The sequence below is a fragment of the Parasteatoda tepidariorum genome, chromosome 9 (genome assembly GCF_982258835.1).
Source record: "Parasteatoda tepidariorum strain Cologne lab strain chromosome 9, Ptep-v5.0, whole genome shotgun sequence".
NCBI lineage: Eukaryota > Metazoa > Arthropoda > Arachnida > Araneae > Theridiidae > Parasteatoda > Parasteatoda tepidariorum.
In genome coordinates, this window is record NC_141763.1 from 8654187 (window position 1) to 8678386 (window position 24200).

At 29.5% G+C, this 24200-nt stretch overlaps 1 protein-coding gene and 1 pseudogene across 1 annotated transcript; one reads left to right on the plus strand and one right to left on the minus strand.

Annotated features, from left to right (window-relative positions):
• On the minus strand, positions 1-24183 carry LOC107454717 (uncharacterized). Its single transcript, XM_043049636.3, has 6 exons — positions 23902-24183; positions 16380-16498; positions 12264-12493; positions 8295-8484; positions 7191-7403; positions 1-2064 (listed from the first exon to the last, which is right to left on the minus strand). The coding sequence occupies exons 1-6, from the start codon at positions 23930-23932 to the stop codon at positions 1531-1533; spliced, it is 1317 nt and encodes a 438-aa protein (XP_042905570.1). The 5' UTR covers positions 23933-24183; the 3' UTR covers positions 1-1530.
• LOC147803304 (uncharacterized) lies at positions 4429-6874 on the plus strand (annotated as a pseudogene).
• Positions 24184-24200: the final 17 nt, after the last annotated feature.

A 24200-nucleotide genomic window follows, 5' to 3' on the forward strand; every position in this document is an offset into this window, starting at 1 on the left:
TTTATTTTTGTAAAAATAGGGAACAAATTATTGCTTGTGAACAATATAATTAATTTACAACACCACAATAAATTTATTTAATGAATAATTTTATTTTATGAGCACCTTCTGTTATATTCCTTTTAAATACAGGGATGCCAACATATAGTAACAAGGGACCTAACTTAGGGACCAAGCTATTTTATTGAAATAACAGAAATTATTTCTAGAAGTGATTTAAAATGTAAAACAAAATTCATATTCACACGTTCATGAATTTTTAAAGTATGATATAAAAATAAATGTATTTCATGGAGTGGCCTTTAAAGCATTTCATTGTATGAATATTTGCAGTCAACTTTTTTAAAAAAAGCATTAGAATAAATGATAACTTTTAATTTAATTAAAGAAGAAAAAAATGTCTTTTTAAAAAAAAAATAATTTCCAAATAAGAATTTGTCAAATTTACAAACTACGTAAATTAAAAGAAATTATGGAAGAATCATAAAAATAAGAATAATAAAAATTTAGATTCCTTTGTAATTTTTAGCAGATTCTAAGTTACTACATTTTTAGCAATGAAAATAAGCTTAAATATAATAAATGGAGTAAGATTATATGCACAAATATCAACAGTCAATTAAAAAAAACAATGGAAAGATAGCTTTGAATTTAGTTACTGAAAAAAAAAATTAAATCTCACAAATTTACTTACAAATTTAAAAAAAAGAAAAGAAAATTATATATATATATATATATATATATATATATATATTTGCAATTTTTAAAAGCTTTTAGCAACTTTGTAATAGGAGCTAAAATCTGTTAAACTTCAGGCATAAGAGTAGGCTTAAATCATGAAAAAGTTCATAAAAGAGTGTGTGACAGGGTTCCCACTCAATTTCAGAAAGAAAAAAAAAAATCCCCTGACTTTTCCAGGTATAACAGGTAAATTTCAATAAAAATTGAGATCATATTTTCATCAGAAAACTTTGATTCCTTTATTCGTAATATGAAATATTAGATTTATTGTGTAAAACAATATTATTAAATGAGGAAAGGAACATTTCTTTTTGACAAAAATGTGAAATTTTTACAACAAATAATTGTAATAGATGTTAGAATTATTTAACTAGAATCTCGATAACTAATTACTGCTACTGACAATTTTAAGACTGGTTATTTTCCAGGTATGATATAGGAATATTCCAGGTTTATGTAAAGAAATTGCAACTTTCCCTGACAATTCAAGGTTTTTCCTGTTCTCCCTGACCCGTGGGAACCCTGGTGTGAAACAATTATTTACACATTTATTTAAATTTGTTTTTCATTATGTGTACATTGAGAGTCCCACAGATTGTTAAGCTTTAAATATAAATCATGATTATTAATAATATTATTTTTCTAAAGTTTGGAAAGTCAGAAAATTTGGAGTGGAAGAAGCTCATGCCTGAAATTTACAGAAAATTTGCAGTTATTGGCAACCCTGTCAATGGAATGGAATGGCGTGCTAGTTGTCTTTCTTATATATCAATAAAAAACCTATATAATTTAATTACGGAGCCAATTTTTTAAGGCTTCTTTCTTAAAATAAGAATCTAAAGAAGACTTCAAAGAAACAGAAGGTTTTTCATAACGTGTAAGGTTAACCGGTTTCTTCACCGTCCCAAACTCGGTTAGTCTTGAATCAATGCGGAGCTTCAGTAGTTTGTGTCTCAAGCATTCTGCAGGACGAGCTTCAACTTTTGGAAGATCATTTCTTTTTGTAGAATGGTACGGTATCTGAGCGTTATTGCACTTGTCAAAGTAAGGACTAAAGGATTGCCTCAAAACATCAGCAGGATTTAATCTCTTTCTGGTGATTTTTAAGCTTTCAGCTGCCTCATTAGCTCTGCATTGCGTGTCGACGTTGCCTTTATTTGCATCGGTTAAGTTTGTTGAAAAAGAATGCATCAACTTATTGTTTAAGTTCTTGCTAAAATTTTGTATATCAGAAGCAGGACAGACAGAGGAATTTTGAAGAGGATCTGAGAGCTTGTCGCTTTCTTCTTGAATACTTAAATCACTACTGAGACTTTCATTATCCTGAAAGGCAAAATTCAATTTGTACTTAATATATAGAAATTATTAAATTTAAATAAAATTTTAAAAAAGAAACACATTAAAGTTATAAAACAAAATGACTAATTATCCACGTGGCAGAATCGCAGTGACATTGGTGCAGAATGTTAGAGTTCATGCAGAAAGATTTTTCTTTTGAAAAGTAAAAATTTCTACTCTTCTTTTCTTCAGAAATTTACGACCTAATCTTCGTAAAATTACCTAATCAACGTAAAATTTGAGTAATATTTAAATTATGCATTTAGATACAGTACAGAACCTGTTATCCGGAAATCAGAAAACCGGAAAACCAAAAAACCGGAACGAAATTCGGTAAATTTTCCAGCAAGAAATTTTTTTTTTCCTCATAAGATTTTAGGATTTTTCTTTCATGTTTGAAAGATGTTTACCATACCATCTTTTCAGAAATAATCATTACTGTATTACTTTATCGTTTTTTCTTCCTCTTAAGATTATTTCCTAATATTTTTTCTTTTTAGTTGAGTTTAACAATAAAAAAAAACGGCTTTTTGTAGCGATTCAGAAAACCGGAAAAATCAGTTATCCGGAATAGCGATGGTCCCGATCGTTCCGGATAATCGGTTCCCTACTGTATTTACTTTTGGACGTGCTCAATTTATGCCGATAGTATCGTAAATCCATGTAATGTTTCGATTGTATTTCTGCCAGTAGTTGATATTGATTTTCACATGGTTGTTAAATATCCCGATATATTTCAAACAATATGGAAAATTTGAATCGTGCATCTGAGTATTTACTTTTCAAGGCAATATATTATTGCTATTGATTACTCCATAGTTAAATCTGATATTTTTTATACAATATTATTTATTACTTATTACAATAACCTAATCTTGAAACAAAACACGCATTTGAGGAGTCTATCTTTTTTTCAGCAATTACAGAGTGCATAGCTAAATCTTTCAACAAAAATAAGCACCTTTTAAGGACTCAAAAAAGATTTTTAAGCACTGAATACATTAACAAAATGCAAAATAATTTTCGAAGGCTTTACATGATCAAGATAAAACAACTAATTTCTGACAAAGAGCTCTTGTCTTGATTAGATTAGCCATTATAAAATGATCAAGAGATTTTTCGATTAGATATCAGAAGGTGGAAAATGAAACCAGAAATTCAGAATATCTTGCAAAATGCAGCAGAGTTGCATATGAAAGTGCAATAATCTTATCGAACCCAGCTCAGTAGACGTACATGCGAGCTTGCGAGTATTTAATCAAACATGTAAAATGATTGGCACTTTCATACGCTATGGACCAATGGTACGCCGAGAAATTAATTGTGAAAACATTGAATAGAAAAATGAGAAAAGAAAGCTTTTGCATAATACCTGGCGAAAATCGACATGGTAACGAAAAAAATCTCATTTTTGAAAAGAGAAAATTAAGGACTTTTTAAAAACGCCCAATGAAAAAAAGCACATTTAAGGGCTTTTAAATAAAGAAAATAAAAAATAAGCACCTTTAAGCCCTTTTTAAAAACTGTACACACTATGATAAATGCAATTTATTTTTGTGTAGCTTGGAATTTTCTACACTATCCAAATGCTACAGGCTAAATGAATTTAGTTTTATTAATAAATCTCAATCCCAAAATTGACATTAGCATAGCATTACTTAAAAAGAATGCCCTATTATGTGTTAATCTTTATCAAATTTATTTCAGGCAATTGTATTGCTTGTAGTGAAAAGTAGAGCTTCTAGTGAACCTCTTTGATTTTTTTTTTTTTTTTTTGTGAACCTGAGAGAAAGCTTAATTCTGATTTGTGAATGCTCATAGACCTTTGAGTGATTGGTTACTCATTGACTAATGCGACACAAACTTTATATATAGATGCAAATGTCAAAATTGTCCAGTTCATTATTCAATTTCCAGTCAACTTGGTAAAAATTAATGAAATTTATTTTTGTGTAGTTCGGAATTTTCTTCACTATCCATATGCAGAGATGCCAAGTCTCCCGATTTTGGCGGGAGACTCCCGATTTTTGATCGAACTTCCGCCACTACGATTTTAACCGTTTTTCTCCCGATTTTCCGTCTTTCGTACGATAATCTTACGATATTTCGTTATTTTTGCCCACACATGACAGTATCTTTTCATCACAGGATGTTGCCGCGCAGTGTCTAAATCATGTATTATCTAGTAGGCGTGGCTAAATACGTCACCTGCTAGTAGTCCAATGAGATTTCAGCGTCTTTAAGACGTATTGACTAAAGAGCTCTGAATGGCCGAGGATGGCTGGGAGATTTCCTCCTCCAAGGCATGCACTTCGGAAGTATGTGGTTGGCAAATCTGCGCTAGCTGCTTAAATCTTATTTGTGAGCTATAAGCGAAAACAAAGAGCTCGTAGCACGTTACAATACTCAATCTTATTTTTTGTTTATCATGTGCATGCGGTGTTCATAGTGTCATGTCTATTTTATGATCGGCTAATTTTCGTTGATTTGCAGAGATATGTCTTCTAAAAAAATCAAGTACTCATCGAGTTTTCAGAAGGCATACACGGATGAGTTTCCGTGTATTATTTCGTCAAGGAAAGGCAACACGTTTGCCATGTGCGTCGTGTGTCAAACTGATTTTAACGTGGCTCATGGTGGAAGATCGGATGTTGTGAAACACGTCTCAACACTAAAACATAAAGATAAAGTGAAGATTGTTGATCAGAATAAAAAACTGAATGTCTTTTCCCAATCTAAGGACCAATGGGTGATAAATGCGGAATGCCTCTTTTCCGCATTTTTAGTCGAACACAATCTTCCTTTGAGCGCTTCGGACCACGCAGGTTCTTTATTCCGGAAAATGTTTCCGGACAGCGAAATTTCCAAAAAGTACTCCAGCGGAAGAACCAAAACAACTGCAATTGTTAAGGAAATGGGCATGAAGTATAAATCAGCATTGTTGGGTCTCATTAGAACTGCTCCATTCTGTATGTCTACAGATGGCAGCAACAATACAGATTCAAAACTGTATCCAGTTGTTGTTACCTGCTTTAACCCAGTTAAATCGGAAATCGAATCCAATTTGTTAACTGTTCCTGCTCTTGAAGGGGATTCAACAGGGTGTAATATTGCCCAACTGATTATTAAGGTCTTAAAAGAAAATGAAATTCCTAGCTTGAATTGTCTAGCTTTTGGTGCAGACAATGCACCTGTAATGATAGGAGCAAAGGCTGGTGTTGCAGGCATATTAAAAAACGAAAATTCTAGTCTACACGTAGTAGGCTGTGTCTGCCACCTAATTAATTTAGCAGCAGAGAAAAGTGCTGCTTGTTTGCCAGTTCAAATTGATGAGAGTATTGTAGATATCTATTATTATCTAGAAAAGAGTTCCAAAAGGAAGGATAAATTAAAAAAAAATTCAGCAAATCCATAATACTGAAACAAGAAAAATTCTTAAACATGTCTGCACACGTTGGCTTTCACTTGGCATATGTTTGTCAAGGATCCTTGAGCAGTGGAATCCACTCCTAAGTTTTTTTAAAGAAGAAGTAAAGGTTTCTAAACCAAATATTTCATCATCTTTGGACAGCTACAAAATTCCCAAAGTTTGTTAAAATGCAGTCACGTCTGCTGCTTCAAGTTCTATCAAGAAGCATGTTTCTCCATCAGTAACTGGTAGTACTCAGCCAAGCACTTCTAGAAGTAATAAAAGGAAAAGTGAAATGGAATCATCACAAGAAAAACAACTTCCTAAACTGGAACAGTCTAGTTTTAAAAATTTATCTCGCGAAGAAAGAATTTTTATGTTCCTCTCTTCCGACCTAAACAAAGCATATTGCTTGTTTATGCAATTTATTCTACCTACATTTGATGCCGCTAATAAAACTCTGCAGTGTAGAATTCCAAAAATTCATACTTTTAATTCTATGCTCAGAGAATTATTCAGAAATATCCTCTCGAAATTTGTAAAACCCTGTGGAATAATGCATGTCAATACGATCTATGATGTTGATTACCACAAGAGAGAGAACCAAAAAGAGGATGAAGATCTGGTTATTGGAACTGCTACTGGAAAGATTGTGTCTGAATTATCGAAAGAAGAACAGAAGCAGTTTTACATTAATATCAGAAAATACTTATGCAGGGCATGTGACTATATTTTGCATAAATTTCCCATAAAAGATGAAGTTGTGCTGCATGCTCAAGTAGCTGATGTTTCAAGACTTCAGCAAGCTTCTTTTCCGGATGTTAAGTACTTTATTAACAGATTTCCCATTTTAGTTAAATTGATTTTACCAGATAAAGAAATTGATACCGCAGTAGATATCCTACAGGCACAGTTTTGCTCTCTCCAGTTAGAGGACTTAACTGAAATAAAAAAAATTGAAAGAATAGACACCCAGTGGGGTTCCATAGGAAAAATTAAAAGTGCTGATGGAAACTTGAAATATAGTGGCATTTCAAAAGTAATGTTATCGATTTTAACTATTCCGCATAGCAATGCGGAATGTGAAAGGATTTTCAGTATTGTGACAAAAACAAGAACTAAATTTCGACCTAACTTAACTAATGACACACTAGAAAAAGTGTTGTTAGCTAAAACTGGCCTACACGGAAATTGTTATGACCAAGCATTTGACTCAGCTTTCCTACAAAAAGCAAAATCTGCTGCTAATGTTTACAATACAAAAATGATCCAATAATCTTTTATATGTGTAATTTTTTGCCCAGTGGAAACTATTTTATCCTTTCTTTTAAAATGGTTTTTCCCCCCTTAAGGTCCTAATTATATTTTTTATGTGTTAACATTGATGTACTGTTATATGTTAACAAATAAAATGTTCATTTTTAAATTTTAATACATAAAAGTATTGGTTACGATTGATTTCCTATGTCGTGAAAAATCTCCTGATTTTCAGTAAAAATCTCCTGATTTTTGACTTTCATAACTTGGCATCTCTGCATATGCTACAGGCTAAATGAATTAATTTTTATAAATAAATCCGAAAATTAATATTAACTTGGCATTACTTAAAAAGAATGTCCTATAATGTGCCAATCTTTATTACTTTTAGCATTGTAAAAATGTTAGGCTTAGCAATTAAGCATAGAAAGATTATTAAAGTTACCATGGCATCAGTCTCTTGAAAATTCACTTGATTAGAGCACGAAATCACCTCAAATGAATTCACTGATTCATCGGAAGAAGAAATTGAAGATGTCCTGTATCTGTTCATGAAATAGTCAGCATCTCTTTTGAGTTGTGTGAGGTACCAGGGATCCTGACACATTTTATTCTCTTGACTCTTGCTGAGCTCTAAAATAGCTTCATGTACTTTGTGCTAAAATATAAATAAAAAAAAGTTGAAATATACAATTACGACTTGGTGTACTAATGATTTCTACTAAATGGAAAACAGGCATGCCACAATAGTTTTGGGGGGAAAAAAAGGCTAAATTTAGCGTACGGTTGCCACTCAAATCTAGAAAAAAAATTCTCCCGTACATATTATACACTATTATACATATATTGAATAGAAGAATAGGCCAGAATAATTGGTAACTCTGCTCAATTAAATAATTATGTATTTTATACACTATTATAGGGTTGCATAACCAGCGGCCTGTCGACTACTGAAGTGCGGCCTGCGGAAGCTTCTAAACAAAATAAAAATATAATTGTTGGAAATTTTTAATTGCACTTTTAAATCATTACTTTTTGAAGCGCTTGATTTTCACAGATTCTATAGTAAATAAATGTATGTTGTTTAACGTGCTTTCTTCAAAACGATATTATCCTAAATGTACATGGTTTTTTAAGCAGTTATATTCGCTTTTCAATATGAATTCGAAAATCCCGAATTTTTATTAAAATATTATTACGGCACAAGAGTTTCAAATCGCCCATTTAATTAATCCATTTTTGATATAAAATAGAATTTTTTTTTTTAAAAAAAGTATTAGTTCTTTTCTTTTTGAATGAATTCTAATAATTTAATGCCTTTAATTTTCAACAAATATATTACTAAGTTTATTGACAAAAAAAATTAGAACACTAATGTTTAAATAGCTATCACTATATTTGCCGTCAACATGTCTAAATACAAAATGTGGCCCTTCGTTAATCAACCTGGTGTGCAAGTGGCCTTTCACTCTATTGAAGTATAATAAAGAACAATAGTTTTTACTTAAATCACAATTTGAGATTCAAATAACAAGTGTTAAACTCCTACCTGCGAAGCGACAGAAGGACTGGAGCAATTGCAATCAGACACTGAGCTCATCATGCTACCAGAGCGACATAATTGCATAAACCTTTCACAGTTTGTACACCTTAGTTCTCCAAAGTACTGCTTTATTGCTTCCTTCACTGACATCAAATTGGAAGAGAAGTCTAGGTTTGTATTAGCACCTGGATCAACACTGGAAAAACAAAACTTTCAACTTAATTTGTGTTTGCTTATTTTTTTTTTTTATATTTATGAAACAGAGTTTGAAAAGACCTTGGTGCTTAATCTGAACTTTTTAGTAGGATCTTTTAAAATATTACCTAGAATAACACATTTTGAGCTTAAATTTTAATTTCAAAAGAGAACAATTTTAGTCGTAACGGAAAACTTTCATAGCAAAATAATGACCCTGATATGAAATAATCATAGCTACCAACATCGCTAGGAAAAAAAATATCCAGTAGATTTTACAAAATAATATAATCTCAAGATAACTGTTGCATAATATATTAAATATTTTACATATAGGGAATTTTAGGGATTTTCATTGTCATCAGAAACTTTATCACTCTAATAGCTATATAAATAGTCTGCAATATTTTCCATTCATGGACATTAAACGAACTAGAAATGTTTTTTATTATGTTAACTCAATTTTAATAGTAATAAACTATTAATTTAAGAAAAAAACTACCGTCATTTATGGAAGAAACGCCATGGAGTTAACGAGTTTAAAAGTTTTAAAATTTTAAGTGCGGCGTTCATGCCGGTTGCGATATTTTAAAAATAAATTTTACATTTTTCAAAGAAAAAATAAAAATTTTAATCCAAATAGTTGCAAATTATGGCAAAAGATGGCGCCACTATTGCTAACCCTCCACCCCTTAAAGAAAGTGGGTTGATCTCACTCTAGTTCCGGCCAAGCCGCGTGGTTGATAGCTCTTTCACATTTTTTCTCACTTTGTTACAATGTGCTTTTTTTTTTTTTTTTAAAAGAAATTTTTATTGATAAGAGAAAAAAAATCAGTCATATTTTCTTTTTATTTGGAATATAGCAAGCAAGCTATAGGTATGCAAGTTGGGAGAAACTGATCAATCAATCTTGACAGCTGTGCAAGTGCTTTACTGGTTTGTCCCCACATTTCCCTCTCCTGTTTGACCATAAATTAGCCACACCCTTTTGACATTGAAACTTCTTTCTCACTTGGTGTACAAAATTAATTCTATCCCTTTTGCTGCTTTTTTTTTTATTCGATTTATTTATCTTTTTATTACTTATTAACTGTTACTTTTTTTTGTTACTTGTTAACTTGTTCTTTTCTTATCGTTATTAGTTGTTTGCTTCTTTTTTGTAGTTATTTATTGTTAGTTTCTTAGCATTAATTGTTACTCTTTTTGTAGTTCCTTGTCAGCTTTTTCTTTTTTTTTTGAGAGGTGAGCGTTTCTTGTTATGTTACGTAAAAGAAAAAAATAAGAATGATCTTGCGCTGAAGAAGAAACGATTATTTCATTTTCGGAGGATTCGGATTATTTCATCTTGATTATATCATATACATTATTATTTTAATTAATGAAATTTCCAAAGATGGGACAGTTTTAAATTCACCCCATCATAATCTACAATTTAAACTTAGCTAAATTTACTGGTTTTTCTGAATTTTCTTCTGAAGCGTAATTGAATTATCGTAATATATGGGCGCCATATTGTAATTTCTGGAAGAGATCCGAAATACGTAATTTCGTCTGTCCCGTGAGTGGCGGATTTTTGATACTATACTGTATTCACTTTTGCCGTTAAATCATTATTATGGGTGCGGCGTTTACCATGATTTTTTCCTTTTTAGTCTCAGTATCGCGAGTGCGGCGTTTCTTCCATAAATTAAGGTAGTTAAAAATCTTTTTTTTAAAAATTAATTTAAGAGAGGAGTTATGAATAAAAATGAACTGAAAATTTTAGATTAAAAAAAAAAGATTCTAACTAATAAATAACTATGAGACTCACTTCATTATGTATTAGCAGTATGTATTTAATTATTCAAGCAAAGCAATAAATTCGATTTCAAAAGGGATTTTTTTAGGAAGCTAACTTAATTTAGGGAATTTTCGAAAATGTACGAAAACCAGGAGAAGTTTTATCAAACCAGTAATGGCAAAATCCAGTAATCTACTGGTAAATCCAGTAGAGTTGGCATTCATGAATTATTTACTAGCATTTTTCCTCACATGAACTTCTGGACACAAAACTACACCAGAACAATTAAAGAAATTCTAAAGTGAGTGCCGTCCGAATATTGAAACTAGTGGAGCACTTACTGAATGATTAATAAGCAGATAGGGAGGTGAAGTATACAATTTTATGAATGAATTATTTGTGAAAATTAAAATGTTTAAATAAATATTGCACTCAAAAAATTTAAATTTCATAAATTTGTTCTGCAAAATTAATTAAATTTCTTAATTATTAATTAATTAACGAGTACATGCATTTAAAATCTGTAAATATAACATGCGTAGATGGAGGTATTGTCCTATTCTTAAAATGCTCAGATCATTTTATAAAGTATATAAGACTTTTTCCTTTATTTAAAGATTTGACCATTTTACTGATGGATAACTTTAAAATCACATTACCAGTAATCCAATCTTTGTCTAATAAATAAATATTCATTAATAAATTTAGATTATTATTCCTTTGTACTTTTAATAGTTTTATAGTAACAGCTCAAAACTGCATCAAGGACATAGTAAAGTATTTAAAATGAAGCAGAAAACTACATGCCAAACTGAGTTTGGTTAAAATTTATTTAAAAAAAAAGAAATTTAAAAAAAATAAGTGCCTAAAAAGTCTCACAAGCTCCACCACCTTTTCTACTGTATTTTCTACAGAATTTGATATAGTAGAAAAATATTGATCAAATAAATAGCTGCATCATTACTATGAAGAGGGTTGTTTGAAAAGTTGGCAGCCAACAAATGCTTGTAACTGGAAAATTAAAATAATGCAGAGTGCATGTTTCACTGGCACCAGTTTACAGAAACCGCACTGAATAATATAAACCCACTGCCATAAGATACATAATTATGAGGGAAAAAAACCTAATCATAATTCAACCCGTTCAATTCATTTTTCAAATGCTCTGAAGTAAATCAAATAAATTAATACTTTTCAAAATGTGTGCTTTGTACTCAAAAATTTAAATAATGTAGAGTGCATGTTTCACTGGCACCAGTTTACAGAAACCGCACTGAATAATATAAACCCACTGCCATAAGATACATAATTATGAGGGGAAAAAACCTAATCATAATTCAACCCGTTCAATTCATTTTTCAAATGCTCTGAAGTAAATCAAATAAATTAATACTTTTCAAAATGTGTGCTTTGTACTCAAAAATTTAAATAATGTAGAGTGCATGTTTCACTGGCACCAATTTACAGAAACCGCACTGAATAATATAAACCCACTGCCATAAGATACATAATTATGAGGGGAAAAAACCTAATCATAATTCAACCCGTTCAATTCATTTTTCAAATGCTCTGAAGTAAATCAAATAAATTAATACTTTTCAAAATGTGTGCTTTGTACTCAAAAATTTAAATAATGTAGAGTGCATGTTTCACTGGCACCAATTTACAGAAACCGCACTGAATAATATGAACCCACAGGCACAACCTACATAATTTTGAGAAAAAAGCCTAATCATAATTCAATCCGTTGAATTAATTTTCAAAATGCTTTGAAATTATTAAAAAAAAAATGAATGCTTTTTACTCGAAAATTAAAATGCAGGGTGCATGTTTCAGTGACAGAGAAACTGCACTGAATAATATAAACCCACAGCCACAACATACATAATTTTGAGGAAAAAAACATAATCATAATTATAAGAAACTATATTATTTGTCACACACTGAAACTTTTAAGAGAAATGAAAAAAGTGTGATAACCAGTTTGAAAGTAAACTTACTTAAACTTTCTCAAGTTTTCCGCAGAGAAGCAAACACATTTCGACTTATCGGGCAAATGGTCTCCTTCCGGTGAAGCCTTCCTAGCTAGGTCGTGACAAAGACGATAGAAGGAAGATTGACGCTGACGACGATTCAGAAACATCTCATCTACCATAAGAATCATTTCTGATGCTCTCTCATTAAGCAGCTTAACAGCTTCAGAAGTTTCAGACAATATTATATTCTTCAGCTTTAATAACAAAACAATACACTTCATCTTAATAATTAAAATGTACAAATCCTACAATGTACAGGATGTCTCAATTAAACATTTCAGAAAGGAGATGGGGTACATCTTACGACTGAAAATCGCATAGCATTGCAAGGAAAGAAATGCTTTCCTGAAGCTGGGATGCACATGCAAAAACATTAAATACATTATACACAAAAAGAAAGAACTCGATGCTTCTTTCACCAACTGCAACCTCATAAATGTCATGGACGATGCATGGATTTCCAAATATTTTGGAACGGAGCTGCCAACAGAATGGATTAATCCACGGTTTAAACCGTCCTGTCTAAAACCCTTTTATTTAAATTATGTCAGAATTTTAAAAAGAATATTGTAAAAAATAGAAAGTTAATTTTTGAACAAGAAACAAAATGAAGACAAGTTTCTGTTTTATTGAAAAAGTATATCATTATTTTTAACACTGCAAAAATATACCCTTATGCAAAAATATAATTTATCAGTATTAAAACCACATTTATTCATATTTAATAAGGTTCATTGAGTTGTGGAGCAGCAAAAGTTATAAATATTTTCCTATTGTATTACATTATTTTCCTTTCATAAACAAAAGCAAATGGTATAAAAAGCAGGGTTCGTGATTTTTTTGATTTTTTTAAAAAAAATTAAAAGAATCAGATTTTTTTGATTTAAATCGGATTTTTTTGATTTAAATCAGATTTTTTTGATTTTTATTCAAATACACTGTAAGAACTTTAATTTATGATTAAAAAAAATTATAAATGTTTAATCAAATTAACTTAATATTAAAACTATGTTGTAACAATATTTTAGAAGCTCTAACTAAAATAATTTTTCATTATAACACATGGCTTTGAATGCATAGCAACTGTTTTGAAAGAAATGCATGATTAAAATTTAAAGACTAGATTAAATAGGGAATTTAAAGAATACTTCAGGGGTCTGTCTGGGTTTTTCTGAGACGTACCTAATTTGCGAAAATTAAAAATTATATTAAAAATAAACACAAATATAGTAAAAATATGGATTTATCGTTTCTTACGAGACACAAAAATAAAATTTTAAGAAAAAGTATTATGTGTGATTATTCTATCATTTTTCCTAAAGTTGAATTTGTAAAGGTACCGTTAAACGGTAGTAAATTTGGCTTGGACAGACCCCTGCACTTTAACTATTAAAACAAAGTTTCAGTTAGCAAACCATAACTTTAATTTAAAATTGTGATTTCTTTTTTTTCCTCTTGATTTTTAAAATGACAAAATAAATGTAGCAGACTGTGTTTATAAATGTAGTCATTTATCAAATAATAAATAAATATTTAATCTATATATTTTTATATTAAAATATTCATTTTTAATTCTATATCAAAATGTATAAGTTAAGCTAAAAAAAAAAAGTTAGAAAATCTATCTACTCATTGGAATTTTTTTTTCACAAAATTTCTTTACAGAAAATCTGATAATGTCAAAGATACTGTAAACAGATTATGAGAAAAAATACCAGTTAATAACCCTACTGCATCAAATAGACTTTGAAAGAGTTTGAAAGGGAAGTATGACACTATATTTGGAAAAATACATCTGAATTCATCAGCCCTCTTTTTTTTTCTTTCTGTTTTTCGCATATTAGGGTAATTTCTTTTTAACATAACCTCAAGCTTCAGACATACACATTTTCCACCAATAAAATATGATGTAGATTTTAATTCACGCTTTTTCATTCAAAAGGTAGAATTTTAATTAACATTATTTGTATTATTTTTCGAAAAATATTCATGTTTATTAATTACTTTCTACAGCTATGCAAGTCTATATTGAGACAGCATTAAATGTTTACTTTAATCTGTACTTTCAATCTCAAGAATCAAAACATTTTTAAAAATGTAATTTCAAATGTGTTGGAATTTAACACACACCAAAAAAGTAATTTCATTAACTAAAATTAATTAATGCAGCAATTTATTTAAATTAAATTTTAATACTAAGAAAAGAAAATAATAAAAGTATCAAAAATTTAAAACACTGTTTTTTGACTTTTAAAATCAATATATATAGCTAAAAAAATTTTTTTTGATTTAAATCAATGATTTTTTTAAAAAAATCACTTGATTTAAATCATGATTTAAATCGTGATTTAAATCAAGCCGATTTAAATCAACAAACCCTGATAAAAAGTGTCAAATATTTATTAATATGTGTTAATTATTATGTGCACAATGGTTACACCTTTTACTTTTTGCCTTTTACCTAAGTTAAAAGTTTTGGATACTTTAAGACAGTTTAGGACAGCAAGCTGAAGGCCGACCATGAAGGCTGGGATAGCCTGGTTGGTAGGGCACTAGGCCCATGTCCAAGAGTTTGCAGGGTTGATCCAAGCCTGCCGAAGACTCCCTGTGTAGTAAATGGTGACTGATGCACATGTCAAGTCACAAAGTTCTCCATGTTCCCATAACAAATCAATACCTCTGTTGGTACTGATCCAGGAGTTTTCTCGTCTTCTGGATTGCTTCAAAATTACAAGGCTACAGAGTTGAACATTAGTAGTCGTAAACCCAAAATTGGGTCGACTGTTCAATGACAGATATAAAATAGAAAAAAGTAAAACCCATGAGTCCTGTCCAAAACCCCAACCCTGTTCTGGAATAATCCAGACTCAAATTTCTCTGGCAGCTGCCAACACCATCAACTGCTTCAAGAAAACACCAGCACATAATGCTGCACCTATGCCCCAGAAGGAGCTCTATCATCGAATTGCAGAGGCCTTTTCAGGAAAGCATATCCAACCCTCTGTTGCAATTAGGATGCAATCTCCCCTTTTCAATTCAGAAATATTTAAACAAGACACCTTGCAATTTACATTGGCATTTGCAATGCACCAAGGTAATTGAAAAAGAATTCATTACTTTTTAAAAAGCCCAAATGACAGGTTAGGAAAATATAAGCACTTTTAAACTTAGGGGCTGTACACAAATGATGTCAGATTTTTAAAAATATTTTTGACCACCTCCTCTCTTTTTCGACAAAGCGTCACACTCAACTGTACCTCCCTACCCCACATAGCCACACTGTATTACATACAGTTCAGAAGTAAAACAAGTGTTAAAAATAATATACATCAAATTTGAAACTTTAATAATTTTTTTTAAATTATATTCTTAAGCATAACAATAACAATGATTGGATTAGTTCTTATTTTGATGAAAAAGTATTAAAAAAATATACAAAAATATTTAATCTGTGATTTTTTTGTTTTCATTTCCCCATACTGTACTCCAATTGTTCTGAGAAAAATTTAAATCTTAGAGAAAGTTCATAGATTTCTTTTTTTTTTTTTAGCCTTTTTAATATTTTTTATCTTCCAAGAAAATTCAAATTGTCTAACAAATACTGGAGTCGGAGTCAATGTGTTTTTGGCAACTCCATTACTTTGACTCCCTTTTACCTAAAAATCTTCATAACTCTGATTCCAACACCACAGCGCTGGTGACAATTTCACTAACCCAGTTTTCCCCTTTATTTATGAACGGCCCCTTAAGACCTTATACTTATTATTAGAATTCTTTTAAAAAATAATAAATTACTGTTAACACGTTGAATGCCACGCTAATTTTACATGGCTTGCCCATCTGGCCACAATGATTTTCTCAGTATGCATTGCATTAATTTCTTCAAACTAAATATAAAAAAATTAAAAGCATTCAAAATTTACTCGAATTATGTGTTTCTAATAATCTTGGCTTCGCCGGTCAATCCTCGTGGCGCTACGAACAAACTCAGTGCCGGTCTCCGGTGACCCCCATGGCATTCAACGTGTTAATAAGCACAATTAATTATGCAAAGCTTTGAAAAGCCTCTTAGAATATTACTTTTCCTGCAGTCTTATCATCATTATGGAAGTCCCGAACAACTTCAAAGAACTCCATAATCACTGAGGGCTCTAATATTTTCTGCATCTCTAGGATGCACTTGCCTCGGCATGTTTTGTCTGAAAAAAAATATATAATAATGTGAAACAATGATCTTAGCACTAAAAATTTTTTTTTAATATTTTTATGGGTGAAAAATACGGACAAAATCAGAGCCAACTTGTCATGGATTTCCATAGTCGGCAAGATTAAATTTTTCTAATAATTATAAAAACTTCATTTAAAAAAAAAATTTCTAATTAGTTTTTACATTGAAAATATGTAAAATTTCTCATTTATAGACTTACTAGTAATCTATGTATATAATCAATAAAAATTATATACAAGTATAAAATTTCAAACAAAAGAAAAAAAGTGATTGTTAATTTTTAGGAATAAAATTCGAAAAAAAAAAAACATACTTTTTTTCCAAGAATATATTTAGGTGAAAATCTAGGATTTTACTTTCCAAGAAGTACTATAAACTAAAAATATTTAAAGGGCCTCACTAAATATCTCCCAGAGACTCGTGATGACTGAGCAAGGAGCTGCAAAGGTTACAAAAAAATTGTATGGCATGATGTTTTCATCTGTGCCCTCTAAACCCACACCCAACTCTCATGTTGTTGGTCACCCAGTGGCAGAATTTTTTCGAGCTATCTGTAACAAAAATCTGTAGCACTCATATCTTTCTGCAAGATACTTTTAATAATAACAAACATATATGTTATTAATTTAAAATAACAAAAGCACTGTGTTAACAGAAAAAAAACTACATAATTTTTTATTCTAATATTATAGGTGATATTCTAGCATTTTGTTGGGGGGAAAAACACAAATTATTTCCTTCGCCTATTCCTAATTTGTAAATCATCACAATAAAAAAAAAAATTAAAAATCATGAAATCTGTAGTAGTAATCACCGAAAAAAAATCAACGACAAAATCACGCAAATCGGACTCCTCTAAAAAGGGGTTGCTCAAATGCGTGTTTCTTTTCGAGATTGGGTTGTTGTAATAAATAATATCGTATAAAAATATCGGATTTAGAAACTATGAAGAAATCAATAGCAATAACTGCCAAAAATTCGATAACATCATTGACTTAAGTAAATACTCAAATGCACGATTCAAATTTTCCATTTTGTTTCAAATATATTGGGATATTTGAAAACTACATGAAAATCAGTAACAATAACTGCTGAAAATACAATCAAAACATTACATCGATTTACGATACTATCTGCATAAATTGAGCGAGTCAAAAAATTACTATCTAAATGCATGATTCAAATATTACGTGTGAATTTCTGTCGAAAAGAAAACTAAAATCTTTTATTCTTCTAAAGAGAAATCTTTCTACAAGAACTAGGTAATGTTCCACCAGCGACAATGTCGCCAATTCTGCCACGGGGGTTGGTCATAGCATTGAGAAGCACGTTAGTCAAAAATCAAACCTGCCTAAAAGTGATAACTCAAATTTGAAATTTACATGTTGCAATCATATACTAAAAATAGCAGAGTTTGAAAAACCACGAAGAAAAGGCTAAAAAAAAAAGATGAATAACATCTGAAAAAACTACAATCATACAACCTCAATTATTATATAATTGTAATGAATAGAATGCATAAAAAAATGATAACTTAAATTCGAATGTCATAATGGATGTTATAAAATTATTGAAAAAATATAAAAAATCACATAAAAAGGACCACTATAATAATAAATAACTACCAAAAAACCTATCTTAAAATAAGGAAAAATTGTGACAGAATAGTTCGAATCAAACAAGCCAAAAGTTATGACACAAATTTTTAATTCGCGTGTCATAATAAGTTTGTACTAAAAATATCAGAAGTGAAAACGGCTGAAAATTTTTTAAATAACTTCTGAAAAAACTATACTATAACCAGGGTGTGTAATCAGATTTTTCAACAAAAAATAAGCACCTTTTAAGTACTTTTCAAGCACTAAAAAAATATTTTTCATCACTTTCCTAAAAAATCATAATTAGGATCTGTGCAGTAATAAAAATTATTCTTTTCTATCGTTTAAAGTTCTTAATTCATAAACACAAAATCAATAAAATGGAGAAAAAAATTCAAAAACTTTACATAATCCTGATAAAATAATTAGTTTTTGATAAATATTGCAGAAAAAATTGAGAAAATCATGCATTTTTTGTAATTTATAACGACAATCGACACAGCAAAAAAAAATTCTCTTTTGAAAAAATATAAAAAATCAAGCACTTTTTACAAACAACGGGTAAAAAAAAGCTCCTTTAAGGGCTTTCAGAAAATGCAAATCAAAAACTTTTACCTTTAAACACTTTTTAAAAACGCTATGTACACTGTATAACACAAGAAATGACAACAGAATCATTACGTATTGCGCATTTTAAAAAAGTGAGAGCTAAAATCTAAATGAGCATATCAAAATTTTATTAAATATATTTGAAAGACTCCATTGAGATGGCAAGAAAATTATTAGTTTGTGTTGAAAACACTATCAGAAAACATAGATTTATGGATTTTTAAAAAACCGGTACAAATAGATTGCTTATTTTTTTTATAACAAAAATATACATAAAAGAGCACGTTGTCCAGCTTCACATAGGATGGAAACTTTTCATTCAAAGGCCAACAAAAGGAATGTCTCGAACCACAAATGTATTAAATATATTTGAAAAACCATATGCAGGGTGCATAGCCAAATCTTTCACCAAAAAATAAGCACCTTTTAAGAACTCAAAAAATATTTTTAAGCACTATATACATTAACAAAATGCAAAATGATTTTCAAAGACTTTACATGATCATGATAAAATAACTAAGTTTCTGAAAAATAACTCTTTTCTTGATTATATTAGCCACCATAAATAGATGGAGAGATTTTTCAGTTCAAATTCAGAGGGTTAAGCCTGAAATTGAGAATCTCTTGCAAAGTGCAGCAGATTTGCACATAAGAGTGCAAGAATCTCACCAAACCCAGCTCAGTATACGCACATGCTGACATGCAAGTATTTCATCAAACGTATAAAGTGATTGGCGTATTCATACGCTACGGGACGACGGTACGTCGAAATGCATTGTGTTTGATTGAATTGTGAAAACGTTGAATAAAACAATGTGAAAACGTTGAATAAAACAATGTGAAAACTACGCTTTTGGATACGTGGCGAAAATCGACATGGTAAAGAAAAAAATTCTCATTTTAGAAAAGCGAAAATTAAGTACTTTTTAAAAACATCCAATAAAAAAAGCATCTTTAAGGGCTTTCAAGAAACGAAAATCGAAAATAAGCACCTTTAAGCAGTTTTTAAAAATGCTACGCACCATGATATTGAAATGGTAATCAAAAAAATAATTACTTTTTTCTTGAAAAAATAAACTATTGGAAAATCACAGGGATTTTCCAAAAAACCAGTGCGAATAGATCATTTCTTCTCTTAAAATAAAAATATATATATATATATATATATATATATATATATATATATATATATATACATACTGGAGCGCATAATCCAGCTCAAAAGGCATGCAGGATGAAAACTTCTTATTCAAAGGGCAAATGGAATGTCTCGAACCACAAATGTATAAAATATATTTGAAAAATCATATTGAAATGGTAAAAAAACAAGATTAATTCCTGCTGAAAAAAAACTATTGGAAAATCACAGGTACAGTGGAGCATCGTTTATACGACGATCACTTATACAACGTTCACATTTATACGACGTTTTAGTGTGGTCCCAAATCATTCCTAGTCACTTTACTGTAAAAATATATCGTTTATACGACACACAGAATCGCTTATATGCAGGGTTCGTGATTTTTTTGATTTAAATCAGATTTTCTTGATTTTTATTCAAACACATTGTAAGAACTTTAATTTATGATTAAAAATACATTATAAATGTTTAATCAAAATTAAATTAATATTAAAACAATATTATAAGAATATTTTAGAAGCTCTAACTTAGTAATATAATTTTTCATTACAAGACATAGCTTTGAATGCATAGCAACCATTTTGAAAGAAATGCATAATTGAAATTTGAAGACTAGATGAAATAGAGAATTTAATGAAAGTGGTCTGTCTAGGTTTTTCTGAGAGGTATTTATCTTGTGAAAATTTAGACATAATTTGTGAAAATTAAAAATAATATTAAAAAATCAACAAAAAAATATGGATTTATTTGTTTCTTACGAAACATAAAAATAAAATTTGAAAAAAAAAAGTATTTTGTGAAACTATTGTTTTTCCTTTGTTGATTTCCCAAGTTGAATTTGTAAAGGTACCCTAAGCAGTAGCAAATTTGGCTTGGACAAACTCTTTAACAATTAAATTAAAGTTTCAATTAGCAAACCATAATTTTAATTTAAAATTGCGTTTCTTTTTTCTCTTGATTTTTAATGTGACAAAATAAATGTAACAGATTGTGTTTATAAATGTAGTCATTCATCAAAAAATAAATAAATATTTAATCTATATATTTTTGTATTAAAATATTCATTTTTAATTATATACATCAAAATAGATCAGCTAAAAAATTTTTTTTTAAAAATCTATATGCACTCATTGGAATTTTTTTTCACAAAATTTCTTAATAGAAAATCTGATAATGTCAAATATAATGTAAACATATTATGAGAAAAAAAATACCAGTTACCAGTTAATAATTCTACTGCCTCAAATAGACTTTGAAAGGGAAGAATGACACTATATCAGGAAAAAATATCTGAATTTGTTAGCTTTTTTTTTCTAATTTTGGCATATTAGGGTAATTTCTTTTTAATATAACCTCAAGCTTCAGAAATATACATTTTCCACCAATAAAATATAATGTAGATTTTAATTCCATGCTGTTTCAATCAAAAGGTAGAATGAATTTTAATTAAGATTATTCGCATTTTTTTTCCGAAATTCATGTCTATTAATTACTTTCTACAGCTATGTAATTCTATAAGACAGCATTAAATGTATACTTTAATCTGTACTTTCAATCAAAAGATTTTTAAAAATGCAATTTCAAATGCGTTGGAACTTAACACACACCAAGAAAGAAAGTAATTTCGTTAGCTAAAATTAATTAACACAGCAATTTATTTAAAATAAATTTTAAAACTAAGAAAAGAAAACAATAAAAGTATCAATAATAAAAACACTGTTTTTTAACTTTTAAAATCAATATGCACATTGATTTTAAAATTGATATACAAATATAATGTAAACATATTATGAGAAAAAAAATACCAGTTACCAGTTAATAATTCTACTGCCTCAAATAGACTTTGAAAGGGAAGAATGACACTATATCAGGAAAAAATATCTGAATTTGTTAGCTTTTTTTTTCTAATTTTGGCATATTAGGGTAATTTCTTTTTAATATAACCTCAAGCTTCAGAAATATACATTTTCCACCAATAAAATATAATGTAGATTTTAATTCCATGCTGTTTCAATCAAAAGGTAGAATGAATTTTAATTAAGATTATTCGCATTTTTTTTCCGAAATTCATGTCTATTAATTACTTTCTACAGCTATGTAATTCTATAAGACAGCATTAAATGTATACTTTAATCTGTACTTTCAATCAAAAGATTTTTAAAAATGCAATTTCAAATGCGTTGGAACTTAACACACACCAAGAAAGAAAGTAATTTCGTTAGCTAAAATTAATTAACACAGCAATTTATTTAAAATAAATTTTAAAACTAAGAAAAGAAAACAATAAAAGTATCAATAATAAAAACACTGTTTTTTAACTTTTAAAATCAATATGCACATTGATTTTAAAATTGATATAAATCAGTTGATTTAAATCAGTGATTTTTTTAAAAAAAATCATTTGATTTAAATCAATGATTTTTTAAAAAAAAAATCATTTGATTTAAATCAATGATTTTTAAAAAAAAATCATTTGATTTAAATCGTGATTTAAATCAAGCTGATTTAAATCAACGAACCCTGCTTACATGTCGGTTTTTAGATTTTGTTCACTGTTATTTAATTATTTATTTTTTCGTTGCATATTTTAAGAAAGGGCGGAATTTGCCAACATGAATGATACAGAAAAAGGTGCCAATAAGAATGCTTAGATAACGACCATAATTTTTACTAGATGACTGAAAAAAGTAGACAATGTTAGGAAGAGGCAAAAACGAAACATTTTGCTATTCATCGATCAATATCCAGCGCACCCATCGGATACTAACTATTTTGGAAAATGTAAAAGTTCTCTTTTTTCCTGCTAACTGCCAAAGTGAGCTTCAGCCATTAGATTTCGCCGTGATTAGAAATCTAAAATTGCAGTATAGAAAGCAGCAAGCTCAATTCGCTATTCAAAGCATTGTAGAAACTAATACCAAGAAAATATAATTAAAGGTAACATACATTCAAATTGCTCACTGCAATTTTTCTTCTTTGGTTATTTGTTTGTTTTGCTTTGTCTAATTTAGAAATTTATGTAAATCAACACGTTAAACATTAAAATTAACTGAAAACAGAGTTAGTTTCAGTTTTAGAAGTATAAGTCGAATATACGACGTTGTGTTTTATATGACGTTTTTCGGTGGTCCCTTCGGCGTCGTATAAACGATGCTCCACTGCATTTTTCAAAAAACCTGTGCAAATAGATCTCTCCGGGTTTTTTTAATTAAATTTTTTAACAAAAATATACATACTGGGGTAGAAAATCAAGCTCAAACGGCATGCAGGGCTGAAACGTTTCATTCAAAGGGCCAATGGAATATCTTGTCCCACAAACCCCGCCTAGAATGAACCCTGTGAACCTATTTACTTATGCTGTCGGATCTAATATTCAATAATTTTGAAAATAAATTTAGTACAATGGCTTGAAACACTGTGAGTATGACTTATGTTTGATATAAAAACTCTTTTACTTACACAATGTGACTTTTCACTTATATGGGTCATTGATGATTATGAAAAATTCAGAATATTTATAAAAACAAAAATATCCTATTAATTAATATGTAGGTAAGTTTGAAGTGTAAAATACAAAGCCATCTCTGGTAAAACCATAATATATCCTTTCTACATTAATTCGAAAATTGAAAAATTTCAGGCATAGGTATTACAGGTTTGTGAACTCAAAAATTTACCCTTATCATATGTAAAACTACTTGAGTAAATTAGTCTCGTTTACTTAGTACAAATATGTCAATATCATGAAGACATAGTTGTAATATGAATATATAAGTTCATTGAAAAAGCAATTTCCGAAAAATATTGAAGACAACAGCTTTTCAAAAAATAAACAAGCATAAACCAATTATATAATATAAAATAGTTAGATAAAACACGTAAGAACCTCTTAAAATTGAAAAAAAAATATCTGATAAAAGCCACAGCTTTTTTTATTTATTACAACATCGCAATAATGTAGAAGAAAAAAATATAACATCAGAAATCGTATATTCAGCACAGTAATACACATTCAGCGCTACTTACTGTCAGATGGAAAATCAATAGATGCATTCATTTTGATTTTTTAAATAATTATAAATTTATTCCACTCGCTCTCATAAGCAGCTGATGCAGTAAAAAGGGTTAGAACAGATAAGCGTTGCGTTATAAGCCAAAATAAAAACATCAGAAGAAAAAGGTGTTTGTTTGGCACATTTCTTCAAGATCATAGCTGCTGAAGTTAACCTCATAAATTATGGACTCGATTAAACATGATAGATACTCTACTTCTCTGATCATCCTAAATTTGATTGCTCAACATAAGACACATGGTGTTCAATTAT